Source organism: Salarias fasciatus, chromosome 23 (assembly GCF_902148845.1).
Source record: "Salarias fasciatus chromosome 23, fSalaFa1.1, whole genome shotgun sequence".
NCBI lineage: Eukaryota > Metazoa > Chordata > Actinopteri > Blenniiformes > Blenniidae > Salarias > Salarias fasciatus.
The window spans coordinates 19443318-19466093 of NC_043766.1; the positions used below are offsets into that span (position 1 = coordinate 19443318).

Here is a 22776-nt window from a genome sequence, read left to right on the forward strand (position 1 = left end):
GCAAACACAGACAGAAGAAAGACGACCTCAACCTCGAAAGAATTTTAACCAAAACTCTCCAGCAGAAATCTATCAACAAGCTCCAGTGGGATTTCACCTCACCGCACTTACACACACACACACACACACACACACACACACACACACACACACACTCTCTCTCTCTCTCTCTCTCTCTCTCTCTGTCTCTCTCTCTCTCTCTCTCTCTCTGTCTTTCTGTCTCTCGTCCACTCTTCACTGTCACAAAACAGGCTACAGAGTTGACCACTCTTGTCAAATGAGTTTCGATTCAGCGTGTAATGACTTTCTCCCTCACTTTCTGCCGCTCTGCATCTGCCTCTTTTCCGTGCTGTTTACGTCGTTCTGGCTGCCTTTGTCTAGGTGTTTCTTTTTATTAATTCACTCTGGTTTGTCTTTTATTCATCACTTCACCCTTTTATGTTTTCTTTTCCTCACTTTTCTCCCTCTTTGCTCCACCTTGGTGATTTCACTCACCATCTTCATGCATTTGTTGTCCTACTTTCCGTCATTTCGGCCTGATTTTATCATCTGTCCTCCCTACATCTCCCATTGTTCTCCTCCTTCTGTCAGCCTTATCTACGGTCCTCCATCATTGTCTAGGCCCCCACATCTTCTTTCATACCCCTTTTGTTTTCATTTCTGCACCTTTGCTGCCCTCCTCTCCTCCATCTTCTTGTTTTTCTTCCCTCGCATTTCTCTTTCTGGATCTACTCACTCACCTTTTCTCCCTCTTCTCTTCCCTCTCCATGTGCAGATCTTCTCTCTGGGTTACTGTCCGACGGGCGAGTGGCTGGCTGTGGGAATGGAGAGCAGTAACGTTGAAGTCCTGCACGTCTCCAAACCTGACAAGTATCAGCTGCACCTCCATGAGAGCTGCGTTCTCTCCCTCAAGTTTGCCTACTGCGGTATGAATACAAACGCACACACGCTGCTCATATTCAGACAGACTTTTTTTTACTGACATAATAAACAGTCAATTGTCTCAGAGGAGAAGCATGCAGATGGTTCTACAAAAAAACTGAAAAAAAACCTTGAATTTCACAGATTTTTTTCTAGATAGAGACTGCCTCTCTTGTCAAAAATGATTTTCATAAACCCCCACAGACTGATTTCATCTGTAAATCTGTGTTTTTGTGATGTGGTGTTGAAAAGTGTTGCACATTGTTCCTTCCTTTTTTTCTCCCCTCCCCACCATCGAATCCTGCTGCTCATGACCGTTTTTTTTTCTTCTTTGCCTTCTGATAGATGTGAAATGAATCCTTGTGTTTTTGAGTTTAGCCTTGCAAATGCCGTGTTATTAAAGGTCAATCACACCAACCACTGTTTTGGAGATTGTCTTCTCGTTACTGCTTTGTGTCTGTTTGAATTCAGGAGTGACAGTGGAACAAAGCAGCGAGGAGTTTTAAATGACTAAAAAAACATGACTTTTGAATGGAAGCCCAAATTTATTGTAATATTATTTATATTTGAATAATTTTTATTAGTGGTGATGTTTCCAGTTGTTATTGTTGCACTGAAGGTGGATTTTCTGAGTTTTGCCTGAAAGCATAAGTTCTCTTCACAGTTTTGATGCATAGTTTATCTATTTCAACTCCATCCCCTCTTTTATCTTTGTTTAACTTGGAGCTGTGTGTGTGTGTTTGTGCCATTACAGGAAAGTGGTTCGTGAGCACAGGAAAGGACAATCTGTTAAATGCATGGAGAACGCCATATGGAGCAAGTATTTTCCAGGTGAGAGATGAGACCAGTGCTTCCAGGATGTTTATGTTTATGTGAACCATGTTTACAGAAATGTGTGTTAGTGCATATGAGTGTTTTCAAATATATGTGTGTGTGTGTGTGTGTGTGTGTGTGTGTGTGTGTGTGTGTGTGTGTGTGTGTGTGTTTGTGTGTACACGCTGTGTGAATGGCTAGGCAGTAAAGTCGTCCCTTTATCTTTGTCAGTAGATTTGTTAAAACTGTCTCTGCGATGTGTCCTTAAGCTCTTCCGTATATGTCCTCGCACGCACACACACACACACACACACACACACACACACACTGGCCATGCCCTCAAGGTCACAGAGAAACGGATGATGAGGTTCAAAGGGAAAAAACGCATGGACATTTTGGGTTGTTTTTTTCCTTGAGATCCGTTGATCCAAGGTGACTTGTCGAGGTTTATCAGTGTGCAGGCTACCAGAACGCACACACACACACACACACACACACACACACACACACACACACACACACACACACACACACACACACACACACACACACACACACACAAATAACACATACGCCAAAATATGCTGAACAACCCTCATTCCATCTTGTTCAATGGTGAATTTTAGGAAATCTTAAAACATCAATCTGCAAAGATGCAGTTTTATTAGCTGTTCCAGTATATCAAGAACACATTTTCATTAATAAGGGGATGTGTGTGTGTGTGTGTGTGTGTGTGTGTGTGTGTGTGTGTGTGTGTGTGTGTGTGTGTGTGTGTGTGTGTGTGTGTGTTAGGAATGGCAGTGTGTGGCTGTCATATTTCTGTAAGCTACAGTGAGCAGCAGGGTTGGCGGCTCCTGTCTCTCCCTGTGGACTGACGAGGATGCTGGCTATCTTGCTTTGTTATCCAAATGCCAAACGTTTCTTGCTGCCAAACAGCTTCCTCCTGTCACCGTGTTATACAGTGTTGTTCTCTCTCTCTCTCTCTCTCTCTCTCTCTCTCTCTCTCTCTCTCTCTCTCTCTCTCTCTCTCTCTCCCTCTCTCTCTCTCTCTCTCTCTGGGTTGTCACTGTCCTTTCTGTTTCTATCTTTGCTTTTCTTTAAAGCTGTGCTCCACTTATTTCTCTTCTACTTTGTTTCCTTTTCCATGTTTTCTTCGTGGTCCTCGTCACCTCTGCACTTAATCGTTTTTGTCTTTGTGTGTATTTCACCCTCACTTGGTTCTTTGACCTTGCCTTTTTATCGCTGTCGTTTCTGTTCTTCATCCTGAAATTTCTTAATTATTTGTTCATTTACCATTTCCCACACTTCTATCTCTTGATTCCTGCCCTTTAGCTGACTCGTGGTATCTTTTCTTCCTCTCTCTGTTTTTATCAAACATGTTGACAAAGGAAAACTAACCCGACAAATGTCATAAAGAGCCAAATCCTATGAGCACATGCAGAATAACAGAAAACAGATGATCAGTGGATTTATCTCAAGAGTCCTTTGTTTTTTTGTTTTTTTGTTTTTTTTTTAACTCGGTATCAGAATTACTTTTCTTCTGATTAGAATGGTTTGCTTTATTTTGTATTGTGGTGTCTGCTGGGAGGGGGAATTTCGCGACTTCTACAGTATCAAGTATTTGTGTAACACCTTTTTTTTTTATAATTCAGTGAACTTGATGCAGTAAATGAGAAAGTAAAGGTCTCAGCTGAAAGAGCATCCTCAAGGCAGCTGGCGGTCTTGAGGTTTCCGGTCTGTTTTTTCTGCACCTTCATTTGGCTTCAGCAGTCGTTTGCATTTGCAGGTGGTTGAGATTGTCACAAAGAGCTGAAATAACAAACATCATTTGTCCTAATTATTAAACTAGTTCATGGCTGGAAAATAATAAGCGGCACTTTGACAGACGATGATCTATAAATTAAATATGATAATGTCTAATATCCTCTCATCACAGTTTGATATTTATGGGGAGCATTGACAAGACAAAACAAGCACCTCAGTAACAGCCACCATGATTATTCATGTGGTGGATTATTTATGCAATTATTAATCAGAGAAGGTAATGGACATATTAATTGGAAATGAAAATAGTTTTTATTTATGTAAATCATTTTCAATCACAGTGACAGAAAATAAATGGTTTCCAGGATCTTCTCCTGTAACATACAGCTGTGTAGCTGAAAAGATCTTTTTCAACAAGAAAAAGGGACATCAACAAGTTATGAAAGTTTTTTCAGCATTCAGTTGCCAGGTTTGTCTGTGTCTGCTCGACTCACTGGTGAATGTGTGTTCACTTCACCAATGTTCCTTTAACTGTTTTCTCCCAAGTGTTGTGCCATCTGTGGCGGTCTCATGGCTCACATGGCTCCTTCGTTTTTCTTTTCGTTATGATTATTTCCCAGCAATTAAAAGAAAAAAACATCTGCCACAGGCTTTACCAGTGCTGAAGCTTCTATCGTGGAGAGTTATCAGTGGTCTTTAAGGTTGATTACAACTTGACTTGGAGTTTTGTGTCATTGTCTTTAGTTTTGAGTATTTTTTTTTAAGAGCTTTATTTACTTCCACTGTTGCAGTTGTTTGCATTCATACATTCAAAATCTGAAGTTGAAATATCAGTGTGTTCTATTACAAGCAGATATTTGCAGATTGCCAAAAATATCAGACATATTTACCACTAAATCATCTGAATGTGAGGTTAACCCGTCACTTCACTGTGTTAAGTCACTATTTTCTAGGTTGTTCAAAAGTTTCCCTCTCCAAAGTTCATCTTTGTGCTTCACTGTCTCCTTTTTCCAAACTCATCCTTTTGCCTGTCACTGCATTCCTCCCCCAGAACGCCCTCTCTCCCCCCTCCTGCTATCTTGGTGTAGTATGAGGGATCCTTTGTGAAATGGCCTCTCACCGGCGCCTTGATGATTGACAGCCCCGCTGTGCTTGTAGCAAGGAAGGAGGGGAGGAGAGCGTGGAGGAGTTTAGAGAAGAGGAGGAGGAGGAGGAGTCGACATGAAAGAGGGTACTGAGTCTGAGGGAGGATGAGGAGAGGGGAGGAGAAGGAGGAGAGTCTGGGACGAAAGGAAGGAAAGAATATAAACGATGATGGAGCAGTAGGGGGGAGATGAGGGGGAGGGGGACGTGAAGGAGGGGGAGTAAAAAGAGCTTTAGATCATCTAAAGCCAGGTGCCCCGCTCCGCCTTTCAGGTGCTGGGGGCGATGAAAAGGAAGAATTGTGCATTTTGCTGGTTCACGCAGACCATCAGGCCTGCGCTGCTAGTGAAGCTTAAACCTGCAGTTAATGAGGCAGCATCCCAGCAGAGGGGGGAAAAGAAGCCGTGCGCCTCTTGCTGGAGCAGATGAGTGAGTCAGCATCCTGGAGCTGCAGAGTTGTCTGTTTTGGAAATAATTGCCGACTGTTTTGAAATGCAAATATGTCTTCTATGATTGATTATTAAGTGATGAGTCATATTTTTTCTAACATCTCGCTCTCTCTCTCTTTTTGTGTTTGTTTCTCTCCGTCTGTTTCCATCTGTCTATCATCCCTTTTTCCTTTTCCTCTGCGGGTCACGGCCGCATCTCTCTCCCGCTCCCAGTCCAAGGAGTCTTCATCTGTCCTGAGCTGTGACGTCTCGCCAGACGACAAGTACATAGTGACAGGCTCCGGGGACAAGAAGGCCACGGTGTACGAGGTGGTGTACTGAGGGCCGGGACAAGATGAGAAGAGACAGGATGGAGATTTTTTTTTTTTTTTTTTTTTGGGTGGGGGGTGAGGAGGAGGTTGTTAAAGTGTTGGGGGAGGGGCGACTAGTTGCCCTATCAACCACTCCTGATCCTCATTACATCAGATACAGCGGTACCTCCGTCTCAGTCCTCTTGAGTCCTCCTGACCCTCACCCTTAAAATATCACCCCGTCTCCCCCCTTTTTTCGCTCTGATATAAGCTACTGTGGAGGCTCCCAAATGCCCCCCCTACCCCCACCCCTTCCACTTTTAGCCCAAGGATGAGGCATGATAGCAGAGAGAGAGAGAGAGGGAGAGAGACATAAAGGGAAGCAGAAAGATAAGAAGGACAAAGGAAAACGGCGGTGGAGCAGAAAGATAAAATTCGAAAGAGAAAGAAGGAAAGATGAGGAGGAAAGAAAGCAAGAGGGCGGAAGGAAGAGAAATGAAAGGGAGGAAGAGGAGGAGGAAGGGGAGGAGGAGGGAGGCAGGGTAATTAGGGCTGTTTCCTGATTAAGAGCTCAGTGGAAGGGAGGCCCCCAGAGGAGGTGCGGAGCGGCACTGTGGGAGCGCCAACCAGGAGCACTGATACCACACAATCGATTCATTAGCCAGACAGTGGAAGCCTTAATGAGGCTGACGCCGCAGCTCGATCTCCCCAGCGAGAGGTGTCAGGAGCTGGGGAACGATGACGCTCTCAGATGGAAGGGGGCCACTTCAGATATCCACGTACACTGACATGAAACATAGACCCACACACATACACACACACACACACACACACACACACACACACACAAGGCGCATGTCATCAAATGAGAATACACCCCGTTACACCCCCTTGAGGTAGTTGTATGAAGAGAGAAACACACACAACACACAGAGCACCCAATTAAACATTCAGCGCAGCACTCCCCGTCTCACTGCTTAATATCTATTTTATTTTGGTCTGACAAAGGCAGCGTCTAATGAGCAGCGGAGTCAATGGGATTCTCCCAGGGCCCAGAGACACAAACAGAGAACATCAGCCGAGCTGTTCCTTCTAATTCCTCTGGATTGTTCTCCTGACACCGGGCGCTGCACTCGCTCTCATTAAAGGCGCTGTCAGCTAGATGAAGTAGCAGCACGCCAACTTCACTGTAAAGACAGGAGGGCAAATTAACACCACGTGAGCGCACTCCCCTCAGCAGCCCAACTCGCAGCAGCTTATCTGATTCCTTTAGAGTTTTATGCAACTGGTTATTGTTTTCACTTGCGAACCAGATGAGATTACATGTTTGAAAGCATTACCTCCACCTTTGCCTGCCGACGTGTGCTATAGGGTCCGAGGTGCTTCATTTAAATGTTGGTGGATCAGCTGTTGATTGAAGGGAGACTCTAAACACCAGAGAGAAGTTTTTTTTTTAATTTTGTTTTTTCAATTACTTTGACGTTCTTGCCATGAAGTAGGAAAACCTGAAAGCCAAATGTGAAACCTCTGCAAGCAGCTATCTTAGTTAGCTTAGCCCACCGATTGAGACCAGGAGGAACCAGCCTGCCAGGCTTCCGTGAGACCGCTCCGTGAAGTGGTGAATGAGCTCAATATTTCTTGAAGTCCCAAGAAGTTATTAATTCCGACCAAGAGATAAACCTCCATATAAAGATGTGTTTATGTTTCTAAGTCTTTTGTATTGAATAATCAATGAGTATATAATCAGCTAATTAGTTAGCGTTGAATCTGTTTACAGATTTTTTTTTTTACTGTAAAACCTTGATTGAAGGCCTCATGAGTTGATGTTGACGTGTTATTTCTGTACATTTACGTATTTCCGCTAAAACATGAACAACCGTGGCTTGTTCCTCATTTGACTGACATTTGCAGCAACCATTCGCACTGAATGTACATTACTCTCCCTCAGTATTTTGAGCTGAAGCCTATTGGTTCAGAGGAGACGACTGCAGAGCTGCATATGCATTTCTATTTGATTAGTAGAATAAGAAAATGCCCTCCAGTTCAGGATCACTCAGCAGACTGACGGATTTCTATAAAAAGAGAACAGGATTTGATGAGAAATATTTAAACAATATTTGTTGGACTATCATTTTGCAGAGATCGAGAAGCAAGACAAAAACTGAGCATTGTATTTGTATTTCATGGGGTCTTTAGGAATCAGACGAGTTGTTTCTCTCTACTCTGTGTGCTAGGCTTACCAGTTTCATATCTACTGTACAGACGCAAGACTGGTATCAATCTTTTCATTTAATTCTTGGCAAGAGTGAAGAAGAAAAAACATGGAGCTAATTCTATAAACCCTGGTGTTACTTCTTAAATCCTCCTTGTATCATATCCCAAACTGGCAGGAAATAAAAAACAAGCAAAAAAAAAAACAAAAAAAAAAAACACTATATATCAGAGATCTCTGCTTCTGTAGAAGATGCATCACCAATGTCTAGATTCAAAAGGCACATTTCAAGACTTTCTTATTACTCATGGGTTCCAGTATTTTTTATGAATGGTGATTGCTTGTCTTATGTAATGATATTTCCATGTACTGGGGTCGCCTCTGGCTGTGTTTCAGGATCAGGGAAGCAAACGGAGAGAGATGAGCTTAAACACGGAGATAAAAACTGTTGAACACAGGTGACAGGATTTTTTTGTTTGTTTATTAAATCTTTTATTTCCCCTCCAATGTAGTGTGAAGAAAAGACTTTATCTATACACTCAAAACTCCACCGTTGTTTTTATTTTACTTGCCTTTTTTCTTTTTTTCTTTTTTTCTTTTTTTTTTGCAAGTGGTAGTAAGCGTACTTTAGTCTGTTTTCAGTCCTTATCGTAACGTTTAAGCTCTGTTTCAGTTGCGTCCATGGTCTGTGTACACCAGGCGGTGGCTGTGACTTGACAATACACATCCAGTGCATGCTCGTTGCACTCAAGCTCCACTGCTGATAGAATGAAATGAGTCTAATATCATTCAGCAACTATGCTGAATGGTCTCACAACCAGTGAGTCTTACATGACAGTATGCAATTTAGTTCAAATGTTTAAAACTTTGGCAAGATCTGTCCATGAGTCTTGCTTTCAAGGAAACTAAGAGGGACTCCCGTAGCGGCTCATGTAACCACCAGGAGTTGGTGATCATCTGTACAGTTTAATGCCTATTATGCCTGCCTCCTGTCCTATCTGCCTGACAGCCACAGGCACTCCCAAATATTATTCTCATACACAAGCTCATATCCTGTTCAAAATGATGCTGTATACTGGCTATGCATTCGGTGGTATAGCGTGACTATTTGGGACATTGCATTTGATACTCTTCTTTAACTGTGGGTAACATCTCTCTCCCTCTCTGCCTGTGCTTCTGTTTCAACAGTGTACAAACTGTTGTTTTTTTTTCTGTTTTTACAAGCTCATCTTTTCTTTCTGTTTTGAAAAGCCAAGGATTGTTTTGTTTTTTGTTTTTTTTTTCTTTTTTTTTTAATGCACTGTGTCTTCCCTCCTGATGCGTTTCCTATGTGCTGTACAAGAAATACTACTTGTGAAAATAAACCAAACTTGTGTTCATCCTTTCAGGTGTCTGCTGTGCTTATTACAGTATTTATAAGAGTTAAGGTTTATACTCCACTGGAACGTGTGAAGTCTGAGCACTATTATGCAGTTATAAGTACACAGGGTTTGTGCAGAGAAGTGATCATGACTCATCTAGTACATTTTAAGCAATTCATCACATTCGCCCATTCACACCGATGGTGAAGGCTGATAAACTGAGAGCTCACACAACGCTGGTTACTGTGGTCCATGAACACTTGGATGGATTCAAACCTCCACCTTTAGGTGTGCAAGGCAACTTGTTTAACTGACTGAGCCACACTTGTAACAAACTGTGCAACTCAAGTTGCTTCTGTAATATAATCGGTTGATATTAAAATCACAGTATTATTGCATTGCATAAAGTGTAACACCTCCCACACTGCACACCAAGTCTCCATATGGACACTGTGGCCTCATGTGGGCTCAGCGGGAAAGACGGATTGATGGACAAACTGGAACAAAGTTGTTTCTACAAACTACATTATGTTGATATAATGAATTTGTTTACAACTCGTCAACAATTTCATCGTCAGAATAAAACTATCCTTCGCTAAAACTCACATTTGTCAACAATTATTGGATGTAGCTTATTATTTGAAGCTTCCTTTGTGACAGAGTTTGATCTCTCCCAGCCATTTCTAAATTTTACTTTCACCTCGTCCAGCTGCCGGATGTGTCCGATTCTGCTTAAATTAAAGTATTGTATGATTTAATCCAGTGCCAATCAAGAGATTATGTTGCAGCAGAATAGAAGTTTCAATTCATGGATTAATAAAGTAAGTTGATCATACAGAGACTGATGAAAATTTGGCATTGATATGATAAACCCACAATACTGAACCAAATCCGTCTTTACTCCTGAAATGCATGCAAGTATAATACAAAAAAGCGGCGGTGCGGGAAAGCCTCTGCAGCATACAGCCCCTCAAGTTTTGGCAGCTTTATTTACTCTATTCTTCTATAAAAATAAAATTAAAAAAAAGTATTTTTGCCACAGAGGATGCTGTGAACTCAATTTCACGATGAAAACACAGTTTCCAACTTTGCTGCCATGGTGACGAGAAAATGTATTTCTATTCTATTATACATCTGAAAAGTCATAACAGCCAGTTTGAGTTCATTTAATTATTCGCTCTGTCATGTCTGACTGCAACTCCTTTTTGTCCAAAAATAATCTTTATCAGGTTGAAGGGGAAGATGTGTCTCTGCAATATAGCCAAAGTTGAAATTGTACACTGAACAACTTTAAGGTTGTTGTTGTTGTTTAAATTTAAATTTAAATCCCATGGTAGGGTGGCTTCTAGTGCCTGTAGAATGAGAAACAAAAACAAGATAGAAAATGTAATTTGATTAGAGGGTGAACAGATAAAACCACACTTTAACTAATGGTAGACTTTTTTTTTTGCCACATCAAACTATTACCACTTTTTTAGGATTTCAGAATGAAGTTAATTCTAAAAAAAAATGAAGGGATAAATTGTATAAAGTAAAACCATAGCTTAATCTTAAGCATGAGCTTTAACTTGAAAAAAAAATTAGTCTGACTCGTAGCAGCAGTTTTTTCACAATACGTTTCTTTCATCATGCTGATTTTCATAATACCACTTAGACCTTAACTTCAGTGGAAAAACTCATAGTTTTACCCTCTAAATATCTTTTTTTTATATCAGGACTTCTTCCAAAATATTAATAGGGAAAAAAACTGATATTAAAACCTATCCCCCGACTCCAAAGATAGCTAGGACTATAAATATTTGTGCTCAAAATCTGGATGCTGAAAGAAAAAGTCAGATAACCAAAAAGGAATGTTTTATTCTTTCAACATCAATAAAAATTTTGCTTGTGTTTGGAATTACCATCAGCTGCTGCTCTTCCTGAACACTGCAATCACTTCTACTTCTGCACAAGAAAAAGCTTTTTCCACAAACTGACCAAAGACCAATCACAGTAACAACAAGGCAGATTGGTGATGCAACGATAAAATGATGCACAGTGGAAATGACTAAGCTTGCAGGCACTGGCTCTGGATTTCAGGATGTTACCACAGTAAGAGGTGCCCACATGCTTTTAAAATGTTGCAGACAATGTTGCGGCTCATTACAGAATATGTCCATAATGTGCAGAATTTAAAATATGCTCATATTTGAAATATTAACTTAAAATGCAACAAACAAATTTATGTGTTGTTTAATTAATGTGACTTTGATATCTGTAAAGCTGCTGCCTCATAATGCAGTGTGGTAAATATATTTTTTTTTCCCCCAGTTATTCTGCAGAAACATCCAGATTAGTGATATTATTTACAGAGTGTAGGTGAGCATCTTTTTTTCAGTCTTTTGTCTCTTATTCATACTTTAGTTAACTGTGCTCACCAGTCAAAAACCATACAAAAGCCATAATGGCCTTGAGGCAAATCAGAGCTGTGATTATGGATATTAGCAGTCAAACTTTCTTTGCAACCTTGTATTGAAATAAATTAAAGGATGTTTCATGCAACGCTGTCAGACAAAAGTATGCCAAAATTCTTTGCTTCAGAAGACAGATGAATGCATCTTTGCATGAATGCACCCCCTCCCGGTTTTATTCTCATACACTTAAAGCTTTGTCTTTGCGGAACAGTCACAACACCTATAATCACTAAAGAACTCCCTTTTGGGATTTATTGCTTTAATAATCCACCCCTCAGCCTATTGTAGTACAGATCACCTTTGTCTCACCCACGAGAAGATAGCTCTGCGCAAAAACACAACTGCATGGCTGCATTATTTACCGAGAGCTCCAGTCACAAAGGAGCTGTGAATCATGAGTCTCTCATGCTGTGGGTTTGAGTTCCCGAGACACTTTCTCACACGTCTGAGGATGCAGACACTGACGAGAGCAGCTTTGTATTCTCTCAGAAAGAGAGAAATGTTTCCATCACAGGAGAGCGAGGCAGACTGTGAGCTCTCCATTCACATCCTTCACTTTTCATCTAAATTTTTCTAAGAGTGATTTTTGGCACCACACTGTGCGACATGCTTTTCTGGCTGTTATGGTTTAAACAAATATCCAACAAATACCTCTTTTTTTCCCCTTTTCTATTTTAAACGTCCAGGACAAACCTGCCAAAAGTCTGAGTTGAATTTTAACTGAAAAACAATCAGTTGTGTGCACAACACGCAAAAATGCACACACATACACAAGACCTTCCTGTCCTTTCGATGCCACAGCAGTTCTTCCAGTCTTGAGCAAAAGAGAGAAATGATTCTAATGTGTTAGAAAAATGCAACTCAGTCTTTTTGCCTTGTAGCATATTGAACTCAAAAATTACATCTTCGTTTGCCTTTAGACAACTTTATTTACATGTCCATATATAGCAAGGTTCAAGGGTCATGATGCATTTGTGAAAATACCAGGTTGTCTGTTTGTATGCGTCTGAACAAATACAATAGAAAACCATGTTTAATGCTGTGTGTCTAAGATGCAAATGGCATAGCAGGGTCCGGAACCTGAAACTGAACAGCACCTGTTGTTTGAAATGTCTGTTTCCTGTCGTCTGTTTGACGTCGGTTTCTCTAAAATATCTTCGGACACAGTTCATTTTAGTTTTTCTGTGAAGAAAGGAAAAGAAAGACAAGAACAAACACCATCTGAATCTCAACAGACTTCAGAGGAAACCAGGCCCCGTCCTATCTTGTATGCAAAAAAGATGATACAATCATGTTGCTGCTGAAACTTAACCAGGAGAGGAGAAAAATAGCTGGAACAGCGTAGCACACCATCCGGCCATCTGCCACGCATCTGCTGCCCCATGGAGCAGACGTGTGTGTGAGAGAGGACTGAGCTCGACCAGACCGGGCCAATCAGGCGGAATCAGGCTTGGACATCACACACAGCGAAATATGGGCCATCCATTAAGAATTTTCCAGCCCTTTCTGAACACTCCCAACACCTGTTTTTTTCCTCTCCCACTCAATGTGGTCCGACTGTTTTCATAAAAGTCAAAGGCTAAAAAAATATGCTTTTCCACTAATTTCTTGTTCACTACAGAGGTTTTATTTTGTTTTAAAAAAAGGAAAAAAAAAAAAATAAAGAACAAAAACAAAAGTTCTTTGGAGGAGTCTCACAATTGCGCATCTATAGACTAACCAGCGTTCTCAGAGCATTAAAATCAAAGTTCAGTTTATTTTTTAATCCAGAGATGTGACTTTGAGCCTCCTTGCTTCTCTTTCTCTTTAATTTCTTTCACAAACGTAAACAAAACAACAAAGTACAAGTCAAGTGTCTCTTGTTTTCCATGCCACCGACGCTCTGTACAGTCATTGGTGCAGGAGGGAGCCTTGGCTCCGCCCCCTGGTTATTAGTTTTCTTCTTTTAGGCCAATCAGAGTTCAGTAGATGACTTCGTAGACTGTAGCTTTCTTGTCCCCGGAGCCAGTGACGATGAACTGGTCATCAGGAGAGATATCACAGCTGAGAACCGATGACGACTCCTTCGACTGAACAGAAGGACAGAGACAAGGTGGTCTTAGCAGCCAGCAGTCAATAATTCACAGTGTTTTGACAAATAGGCACACAAGAATTTATGCAAGCTGTTGTTCCAGCCACAACAATATTTATGCCCGTCCCAAAATAGCCCTTGGATCTGAAGAAGATATTGCAGTTTGGAAAGATTACAACTAAATTGTATCTGGGTCAGAAATCAAAACACCCCATCAAGTCAACAGCAGTTTTATTTATGCTGTGCATTAATGCCAGCGTTTGATGGCCTACCTGGAATATGCTGGATCCGTAAGGTGTCCGCCATGCATTCAGGAGGTTATCTTTCCCTGTGCTCACGAACCATTTACCTAGAGGGCAAAACAAACGCAGCCATCAGCAGATAAAGTCTCAGGAGATATGAGATATGGAGAAACATGAGACTAGTACTTTTGTAAAGAAGCAGGGAGCAGAAAAGGAGGAGACGTGCAATAAATACGAGCCGCTACAGTGATGTGACCCAAGTATCCAATTAGTCTGTAAATTTCTGTGATGTGCAAACGTACCACAGTAGGCAAACTTGAGGGAGAGAACGCAGCTCTCATGGAGGTGCAGCTGATACTTGTCAGGTTTGGAGACGTGCAGGACTTCAACGTTACTGCTCTCCATTCCCACAGCCAGCCACTCGCCCGTCGGACAGTAACCCAGAGAGAAGATCTGCACGTGGAGAGGGAAGAAGAAGAACATGAAAGACAGGATGAGGTGATAATCATAACCCACAGGTCAGCAGATTATGTGCCTGAACCGCAGAGATCATGTTTGTGAGTGTACCTGTGAGGTGAAGTCATGTTGCTGGAGCTGGCGTCCCTCTCTGAGGTCCCAGCAGCGGACAGTGTTGTCCAGACCGCCTGTCCACAGCTTGGTGCCGTCGTTGGAGATGTCGATGCAGCTTGCTCCATCTGTGTGGCCCTGGAACTGCCTGCAGGCACAACATCCACCACAGGTTTGAGGTACATCATTTTCACTTTATCTCCTGCCGAGCAACTTTCCTCATGGCTAGTCATGACAATCAACATAGAAATACTGTGTCTTTGCATGTTTCTGAAAAATTATTTAAATGTTTTGAGAAAACTACTTTCTTTTAACTCTTGGTTAAAGTTAGTCTTGCAATTTATGCAGCTATGATAGAAATGAGTCTATCATATTTGTCATTCATAAACTAGTCCAAATATTTGCAATGCGTTTGTTGATGTTACAATGAAAACACAGGGACTGATGAAACCAACAACTGAGTATTAGCTAGTAAAGCACATACTTCAGCATAACATCATAATATTTGTATTTTTGGAAAAAGGGGAAGAACGTGCTTTAATTAAAATTAGTTTGGAGCATGGCCACTGTGGTACTGATACAGGATGTGAGAACATTCACTTGAATACGAACAAGCAAAACTACAGCTTCGCTCCTCATAAGACCAGGAAGAACAGTGCAACATGTCAGCATGTCTACTTGCTGACTAGCATTAGTAAAAGCAGCTGTGGATAAAGGAAAAAACAACTGCCGTTTTACAAAATGTTTGCTTTATGACTGACAGTTCAGACTGGAGAATGTCTGACGCTACAGCGTTGCCTCTTCTCCCTGCGTGTTCTTCCTTCTCCCCTTAATTCCTCAATCCACAACCCAGCTTCCCTTCTCATCTTATCTCATCTTTCAACTTATTAGAAAATTTCTACTGAAAATAATGTTCTTTTTCCACATTTGTTTTAATGTGACACGAATAGCCGCCTCCTCCCTCCTCTCACCTGACCAGCGTCTGGTTGTGAAGGTCCCAGACTACAATGTTGCCGTCGCTGCAGCAGGAGAAGCAGACTTTGTTGTCAGGGGAAATGGCCAGAGCGTAGCAGGCCGGGGCGGACGACGTGAGCTCCGCCTTGATGCGAGGGGTGGGCGTGGCCAAATCCCAGATCGACAGCGTGCTGGCCTCGCCACCGACAATCAACGTCCGCCCGTCGGAGAGCAGCTTGCAGGAGCGGATGTAGTTATCCCTGTTCTGATTGGACACAAAAAAATGAGAATTTCAGTTGCACTGTGTGTGTGTGTGTGTGTGTAGATAGATATAGATGGTGAAAGTCATGACTAAAAGATACAAACAGAGTTAAGTGTGCTGCTGCAGCATTATCACAATGATAAATAAAGTTGCCAGAGGATTTGGCTTGAGGACAACGACACAAAGGTGATTCATCACTCAAAGTGTATTTTTATGTGTTGAAAACAAGAGCATCACTTCTGGTAGTAAAGCTGTCTCATTGGACACAAGACAGACTTTAAATATGAGTCAACAAACATCAGTGCGGCCCTCTCCCTCCCCTCCACCCTCATGTCTCACCAGACAGTCCAGCTGGGCCATGGGGCTCTTGCTTCCTGGTTGGCTGATGTCCCACACCTTGACACAGCCCTTTCCTCCAGTGTAGACGTGACGTGTGGAGGTGCTGATGGTGACAGCACACACCACCTCTCCGTGGTTCAGGGTGTGGATCTGACGCGCGTGCCGAGGGATTCCCGGGCCCAGCAGCGCATCGGGGGGAAAGGGGACCGGCTGCATCTGGCCGTCTGCGCTCACGTGGAACGAGTAGGCGCTGTGGAGGAGACAGTCGGCGAGAAAAGAAAAATACTGAATGAAGAACTGGAGGTTATGGTAACACTTCTAATTAGACAGAAAAGGCAGCTGGGCATTCTGGAAATGAAAATAAAAATTAAACTACTTATGTTGAGACTTCTTTTTTTTTTAACATTCTTTTGACTGACCTCCTGCATGTACCTGGTCTACTTTTCAAATACAACAAAACCGACCTGAATAATTACTACAGACAATGTTTGAATAACTAAGAAAGTATACAACAGTCACATAAAATGAATGAAACTCTTTTTCAAACATCACTGATGTCACCTCATATCAATTTACCAATAAAAGAACAAGAAAATCTCAAACAATTGAAGTCAAGTCAAACACTTGCTGCAAACAAATCAATCTTTTAGTTATTGCTGTGCAATATGACCCAGCATTCTTCAGGTTTAGGACTAACTTTTTTTTTCTTTTGAACCCCGTCTCGCAAAATCTCAAGATCTGTCTCTGTTCTATTTTCTGATCTAGCATAATGATTTGAAATCTGAGAAGAGGCTGAGATCTTCAGATCAGTTAATAGTGAGCAGGTGAAGATTTGACAGATAGAGAGAGCGGAAGAGGAAACTCACGGTTTCCCCGAGGCAGCAGACTGCAGGCTGGCAGGAAGCCCAGGGACCCTCATATGTGGGTGTGGAGACTCATAGCCCACCTGGAACAGACAGGAAGGTCTTAAACATCTGAAAACAGAAATGCTTTTGAAAACATGTAAACTGAGTAGCGGACAGGAGGGTAGAGTCGACTAAACCAAATCCAAACAAAGCAAAGAGACTTTTCAAGACTTCCAGATTCTTAACAATAAAAGAACATACGGCTTCCCTCTCTCTTACACCCTCTCGTCTTCTTGCCCTCTCTGTCCGGTTTGTATGCTGAGGCATTAAATATGACAGTGACACTGGAAAGACAAACTATCTGCAGCGCATAAAGCTCACCACAGGGGATCGTCCGTAGCCTGCGGCAGCTGCAGCCGCCGCCGCTGCAGCTCCATTCATCTGTGGGGAGACCAAGTGGAGACCAGCGCCATAGCTCGCCGCCCCGGGCAGGTCTCCGTTCACCCCCGGAGGGGGAAGGCCAAAAGCCCCTGGGGGGTACGCTCCCTGCATTGCTAAGGGGTTTCTCAGACCAAGAGCTTTGGGGAGAAGCGAGACAGAGAAGAGAAGACAAAAATCACATTATTTTGATTTACTAGAGTGAACAAATTAGAATAGAATAGAATAGAATAGAATAGAATAGAATAGCTTTATTGTTCCCAGAAGAAAATTTCTTTACTACAGCATGTTACTAATTTCTGGGTTTAAACTTTTAATTGTTACATAAACGGGGGGGAAAAAAGATTCATATTTATTTGAGGCGAGTCCCACTCAAAGCCTTTCAGCATGTGAGACAGCTGTGACTGACAGGCTGCAAACAAGCTGTAACAAAAGGCAGGAGTCGCTGACTGCAGCACTGGACCACTACTGACCCCTGCTGGCCACCGTAGCTTCGTGCAACAAGGCAGTTGTGTATATTGGAGGATGCCACACACTCATTTTTCTTTATCAACTGACTGGACGTGTAGGTGCGTGTCTGGCAGTGTATGCATGCATGCATGCATGAGTGTGTGTGTGCGCGCGTGCGCGTGTGTGTATGTGTGTGTGTGTGTGTGTGTGTGTGTGTGTGTGTGTGTGTGTGTGTGTGTGTAGGTAGGTAGGTAACATGTAGAAAAAGAGAGAAAGAGATACACTGGAATAGATGGAGGCTCATTACGAAGCAGCTCACAGTCACAGTCCATCACCTCTCCTAATCTTTCCATTTAAAAAGTAGTGAGGCCAGCTGAATATTTTTTGCCCACAGCTGCTTATTAAGTCCAGATGGTGGTTGGTGTTGGGGAGCTGGCTGACTCCCATACCAATGACTGTGGCCCATTGTTGGACGAATCACTTCAAGTAACAAAGCTAATGGAGACAACAAACTTCTTCTGCAAATACTGATTCATATCTTTAATTATCATCTATATGCAGTGAAGGCTGGTTTATCTGATATTAGAGAGTAATAAATTTGTTAGGTCTCTAGAGTAACATTTCAAAAAACCCAAAAGTTTTTCCAGTATTACGGGGAAACCTCACACCAGCATCTGGCATTTTGAAGATCTGTTTTTCAAATAAAGTGCCAATGAAATGTCTCTATGGAGGAACAAGTGGAAGCTCAGGCACTGTTCTTACCAAGGGGGTCAACGCCAGGTTTGCCCGGTACAGGTCTGAACTGTGGGGGCCCACTTGGCCCTGGGGTGTTTGACTCCTGAGACATGGGGGTTCCTGGCTTCATTCCTGGAGTGCTTGACTTTTCTCTCTGGTGCAAATGCAATGCAAATACAATTTAAACAACACACCCAAAAAAATTAAATTATGTAAAGTAAAATAACCAGTTTGCCTTTATAAATAGATGTACATGGTAGAAGTACTTAAACATATGAAGGTAGTCACGGAAAAAGAAGAATGGAGACGAAATAAAGCAAAACATAAATAAAACAATGACTGAGGGCAGATGGGACCTGAGGAGCACTGTGGGATGTCAGCAGACTGGATGTGTGGAATATCCGGCATAATAACTCAGAGACAAGCAATCGACCCTGAACCAAACAGTGAAAGACAGTGTGTGCTGACAGCGAGGAAAAATGGATGTACTGCAATATACCGTGTGTGTTCTCACATGCATGATGTCGCGGCTGCACATGTAAACATGGAATTCTAGAGCATGATCAAAGCAGTACGCGGCGCACCGAGGTGAGCAAGAGCGACGAGTTTCCGTCTACCTGTGGGGGCTCTTTTCCACGAGACGGGGAGGTGGCACTGCTGGAGGAGGCCAAGGAGGTGGGACTGGCATGAGGGGGGCCTTCTTTACGGGACGGGGGCATCTTGTCCAAACCGTTTTCCCTGGATGAGTAGGACTGCACGCTGCGGGGGGACGACGGATCCTGAATTTTTTTTTTTTAAAAAAAGATCAATTTAGGGAAAATAGCAGCAATAAAAAACTTTGCAATAATTTCAAAGGATTGGTCTGCAAAAAAAGCCAATTGTACAAAACCAATCTGTGCAAAACATTCTGTTCATATCCTGAGAAATGCTTGTTTAAAGATACCTGCTTCACCTGCTTTTCGTTTGCTTACTTTCAATATATTTTTTGAGGCATATCATAGAGCTGTACGTCTGTCTATTGCTTTGGCAAGAGAATGTGTAAAATACACTTATAAAGCTTCTTCTTTTGTGAAAAACTCCAAAAACAAAGGAAAGGGTGATAATATCGCTTAAAAATAATGACTGTAAAAGGAAAGGCAAACTTGGAAGAGTATCAGGAGGAATGAAAGGAGCAACTCAGATGGAATTAACTGCTTTTCAGTATATGTGAGGATGAACAAAATCAGGAGCCCTCATCCCATCCATCCCAATGTCCACTTGAAATGTAAACCACTTCACAAACCAAGCAGGTCAAGTGAGGTTTCTTTGATACAAATTTCTCCTCTCGGCTAAATTTGTGCAACTGAAGGTAAAGGAGGAAAAAAATTGTCAAAAAGAAAATATTTCACCATAAAAACACCCAAAACACTTAGTACCTAATCAGCTTTATTGAATCGATCACTAAGTATTAAACTGCAAAGGATAAAGTTCAGACAAACATCTTCTTGTAGTAAATGCAGGTCACCCTGGACCATTTCTGAGTTAATCTGCTGTGGATTTATACTGCTGGGAGACCTTTAATGCACAGTAATGATCGTTTTCAGTCCACATAAACCTATATTTCCCTATAGCATGTCAGTGAACCCCGTCTCTCTGCTTTTTAGTCTGTCTTCTCTCCTCTTTTCCTGCAGGTTCTCTGACTGTAGAAGTGAATTTTTTCCCTCCTATCCTCTTCACAGTTGCAGCGTGTGGCTGCTAAATGTCCATTCGTTGATTTGTTGTCTTCTACCCTATCCATCTGTCTTTAACTTTATCTTATCAACTAATAGTTTCATGTACAAGCCCCTACCTTAGAACCTGTATGCTCTGTATGCTTGCTTTTTTTTTTTCTCAAGTATTTTATTTAAATGTACCTTGCTAAAAAATGACAATGTTGTAATTGGCACAATAAAATGAAACTAAAATCAATTGGAAATTTACAACAGGAAAAAAAAGTAGCAGATTTTGGTCCTTGATGGGTATTTCCATCAGAAACACTGAGCATGAAAACAGGGAAATTTGCAATTAATAGAATATTTTTAGTGCTACTGTTGAGTGACCCCACTACAACGTTGCTCTTCAACTGGGCACCAACTGGGTGCAGGAAAACACCTTATCATCAGACACACAACAAAGACTTGCACATTTCTTTCAATGGGGAGTGGACCGTAGGAGGGGGATTACTGTTATTATTACTATTCATATGGTCCTTCAGGGTGTTTACATGATGTATGCAGATGAAAGCGGTCAAGTGCTGGAAAACGGAGGCCAACGGCCGCCCACTAACCTCATCCACCACCAAATTATCATCACTCTTATCCGCATCGCTGCCCTGAAAGAAAGAGAGAGAAGGTTAGATGAGCTACTCCAGCACTGCTGTTTGATGTATGCAGATTACATGTAGAAATAAACACACAGAAAAGACACACCCAGACATCCGTCATGACAATCTCTTACCTGAAATGGAAAAAAAAAACTGTCAAACCGAGAGAGGTTTGACAGTCTCTTAATGCCTATATGTTACTCATTGTGGGATGCATTAAAACAATATCTTTTCTCATAATTGAATTTAAATTTTATAAGTCCTAATAGCCTACAAGTAAAATTTAAGAGTTACTCAAACAGCAGAAGACAAAAATATTGTCCGAATGCTGACTTAAAAAACCAAGCAGGTCCTGGAGGTCTGCCGGCCAGCCATAAACACACACCACAAGAGTTGTGCGAAGACTGAAGAGTGGGAGAGTGGAGTGAAACTTTTCAACAGTTACTCAAACATTTAAGAGGTTTCTGAAAGCGTACTCACATAGTCTGTCATGAACTCCTTCTCATCAGCTTTCCTCTTCTTGCCATTGCTGAGGTAGTCTGTGGGGCGACCCTTATCCCCGTTGGACAGGGAACTCTGCGGAGAGGAGCGAGAAGGAGCAATGAGCTAACGAGCGCACCGGAGGTGTATGTGTGTATGTATGTGTGTCTGTTTAGTAGGGAGGGAGCAAAAAAGAAGGAGAAATGAAAGACGGATGGACGGAGGAGAGGAGAAATAGGGTGTGAGGGCTGCGGAGAAGGGAGACGGTGATAATGAGGTGAGAGGAACTGCATAAATCATGTTGGGCTCGTAAGCTCTGGAGATGAATGTAAAAAAATATCATGCTTTATCGATCGGAGTGCTCAGTGTCGAGAGAGAGAGTAAGGAATTAAATCCTTAAAGTTTTTTTTTTCCTTTTAAAGCAGCCATTGAACGCTCTGCTTTTGTAAATACAAGGAATTAAATTGCTAAACTACAAGTTTCAGTATCAGTGATTATCAATACAAGCCACCATGTTCATTTAATTGCAATATTATATTTAAAACATATACATCTGACCTATTCAACTGCGTGTTTATTTTCTTTAAAAAAAATTCTATGGCTCCAAAACAAAATGGGCATATGCCCAGAAAATGAGTCTGTTTTATTTGTTGAATGAGGGACGGAAAAACATAACATGTAAATAAACCACAGTGCTCATTCATATACAGTGGGGAAAAAAAAGAGCATCAATACAAAAAACACAACACTTTCCAGTCATTTACAGGAGAAAACTCAAAATATTCAATAGTGCAAATTGCTATAACACAAATAATTATGGACATTGATGACATTATGTTTAAGTTATTTATTTTTTATGTCAGTTATTTATGTTACTCATCGACACCTTCGAAGAGCTTATTTTCCTGCAATTGTTCCATCTACTGACTGGCTGCAGCACAGCGCATGGAGAGAGGCTGGAGATTTAGGGTCCTTAATTTCTAACGTTTAGGCCAAAACTGAACCGGAAAAAAAAGAAAAATAACTGGCCAAATTTTTTACAATTTTCTTTTCTTTTCTTTTTTTTCTTGTTTTTCAGATTTTAGCTGAACTTTTCTGGAGCTATATAAAAAGTTCCTTAAAAAAACAAAAAAACAAAAAAAACAACAACATGTTAAGTCTGGGAAAAGACGCCAGTATTGAACACTGGATTTACAAACAGTATCAAAGATAATGAGCAGTGTTAACAGGTGTGACTGCGGTTGACCTAAGTGATTGTGTTGTAATTTGTACTCACTGGTCCTGCTTCACGGTCTGTTCGTTCCAGGCAGAAGCGTCCAACACATCCAGGCGCCGGGCACCAGGACACAAACCAGAGCAGACACAGATAAGGACACGCTCACACTCACACACAAACACGCAGAAACCCTGCCGTCTTTTCACATCACCCTGTTGCTGATGACTCAAAAGAAAACTATTCCAGATGAGCGCTATTATCAGCAACACTTCTGTGCCCTGCCAAAACTCTAACGCAAAACCAATCATCAGAATCCATTGTGCCAAGCTTTGGTGTTTACTCCCACTTCAGTGAGATGTTTTCATCTTTAAGAATGGAATCCAACTCTTGCTCCAGCCCCAAACTCATCTGCAGTTTTTACACTTTGAGA

General features: G+C 41.7%; 2 protein-coding genes across 6 annotated transcripts in view; one reads left to right on the forward strand and one right to left on the reverse strand.

Annotated features, from left to right (window-relative positions):
• Positions 1 to 8977, forward strand: part of tle2b (TLE family member 2, transcriptional corepressor b) — a 92158-nt gene extending 83181 nt beyond the window's left edge. For all 3 annotated transcript variants that reach the window (XM_030082764.1, XM_030082766.1, XM_030082765.1), the window contains exons 18-20: positions 776 to 926; positions 1676 to 1752; positions 5304 to 8977. In XM_030082764.1, coding sequence (XP_029938624.1) covers positions 776 to 926; positions 1676 to 1752; positions 5304 to 5411 — 336 coding nt within the window. In that variant the 3' untranslated portion in view covers positions 5412 to 8977. The remainder of the gene's footprint in view (positions 1 to 775; positions 927 to 1675; positions 1753 to 5303) is intronic.
• A 3955-nt stretch (positions 8978 to 12932) lies between these two features.
• Positions 12933 to 22776, reverse strand: part of tle2a (TLE family member 2, transcriptional corepressor a) — a 38061-nt gene continuing 28217 nt past the window's right edge. For all 3 annotated transcript variants that reach the window (XM_030082760.1, XM_030082763.1, XM_030082761.1), the window contains exons 8-20: positions 22407 to 22423; positions 21131 to 21226; positions 20615 to 20659; positions 18927 to 19088; positions 18337 to 18463; positions 17068 to 17264; positions 16708 to 16787; positions 15842 to 16091; positions 15258 to 15505; positions 14287 to 14434; positions 14022 to 14172; positions 13750 to 13826; positions 12933 to 13475 (exon numbers count right to left, since the gene is read on the reverse strand). In XM_030082760.1, the coding sequence (XP_029938620.1) occupies positions 13368 to 13475; positions 13750 to 13826; positions 14022 to 14172; positions 14287 to 14434; positions 15258 to 15505; positions 15842 to 16091; positions 16708 to 16787; positions 17068 to 17264; positions 18337 to 18463; positions 18927 to 19088; positions 20615 to 20659; positions 21131 to 21226; positions 22407 to 22423 (1706 nt within the window). In that variant the 3' untranslated portion in view covers positions 12933 to 13367. The remainder of the gene's footprint in view (positions 13476 to 13749; positions 13827 to 14021; positions 14173 to 14286; positions 14435 to 15257; positions 15506 to 15841; positions 16092 to 16707; positions 16788 to 17067; positions 17265 to 18336; positions 18464 to 18926; positions 19089 to 20614; positions 20660 to 21130; positions 21227 to 22406; positions 22424 to 22776) is intronic.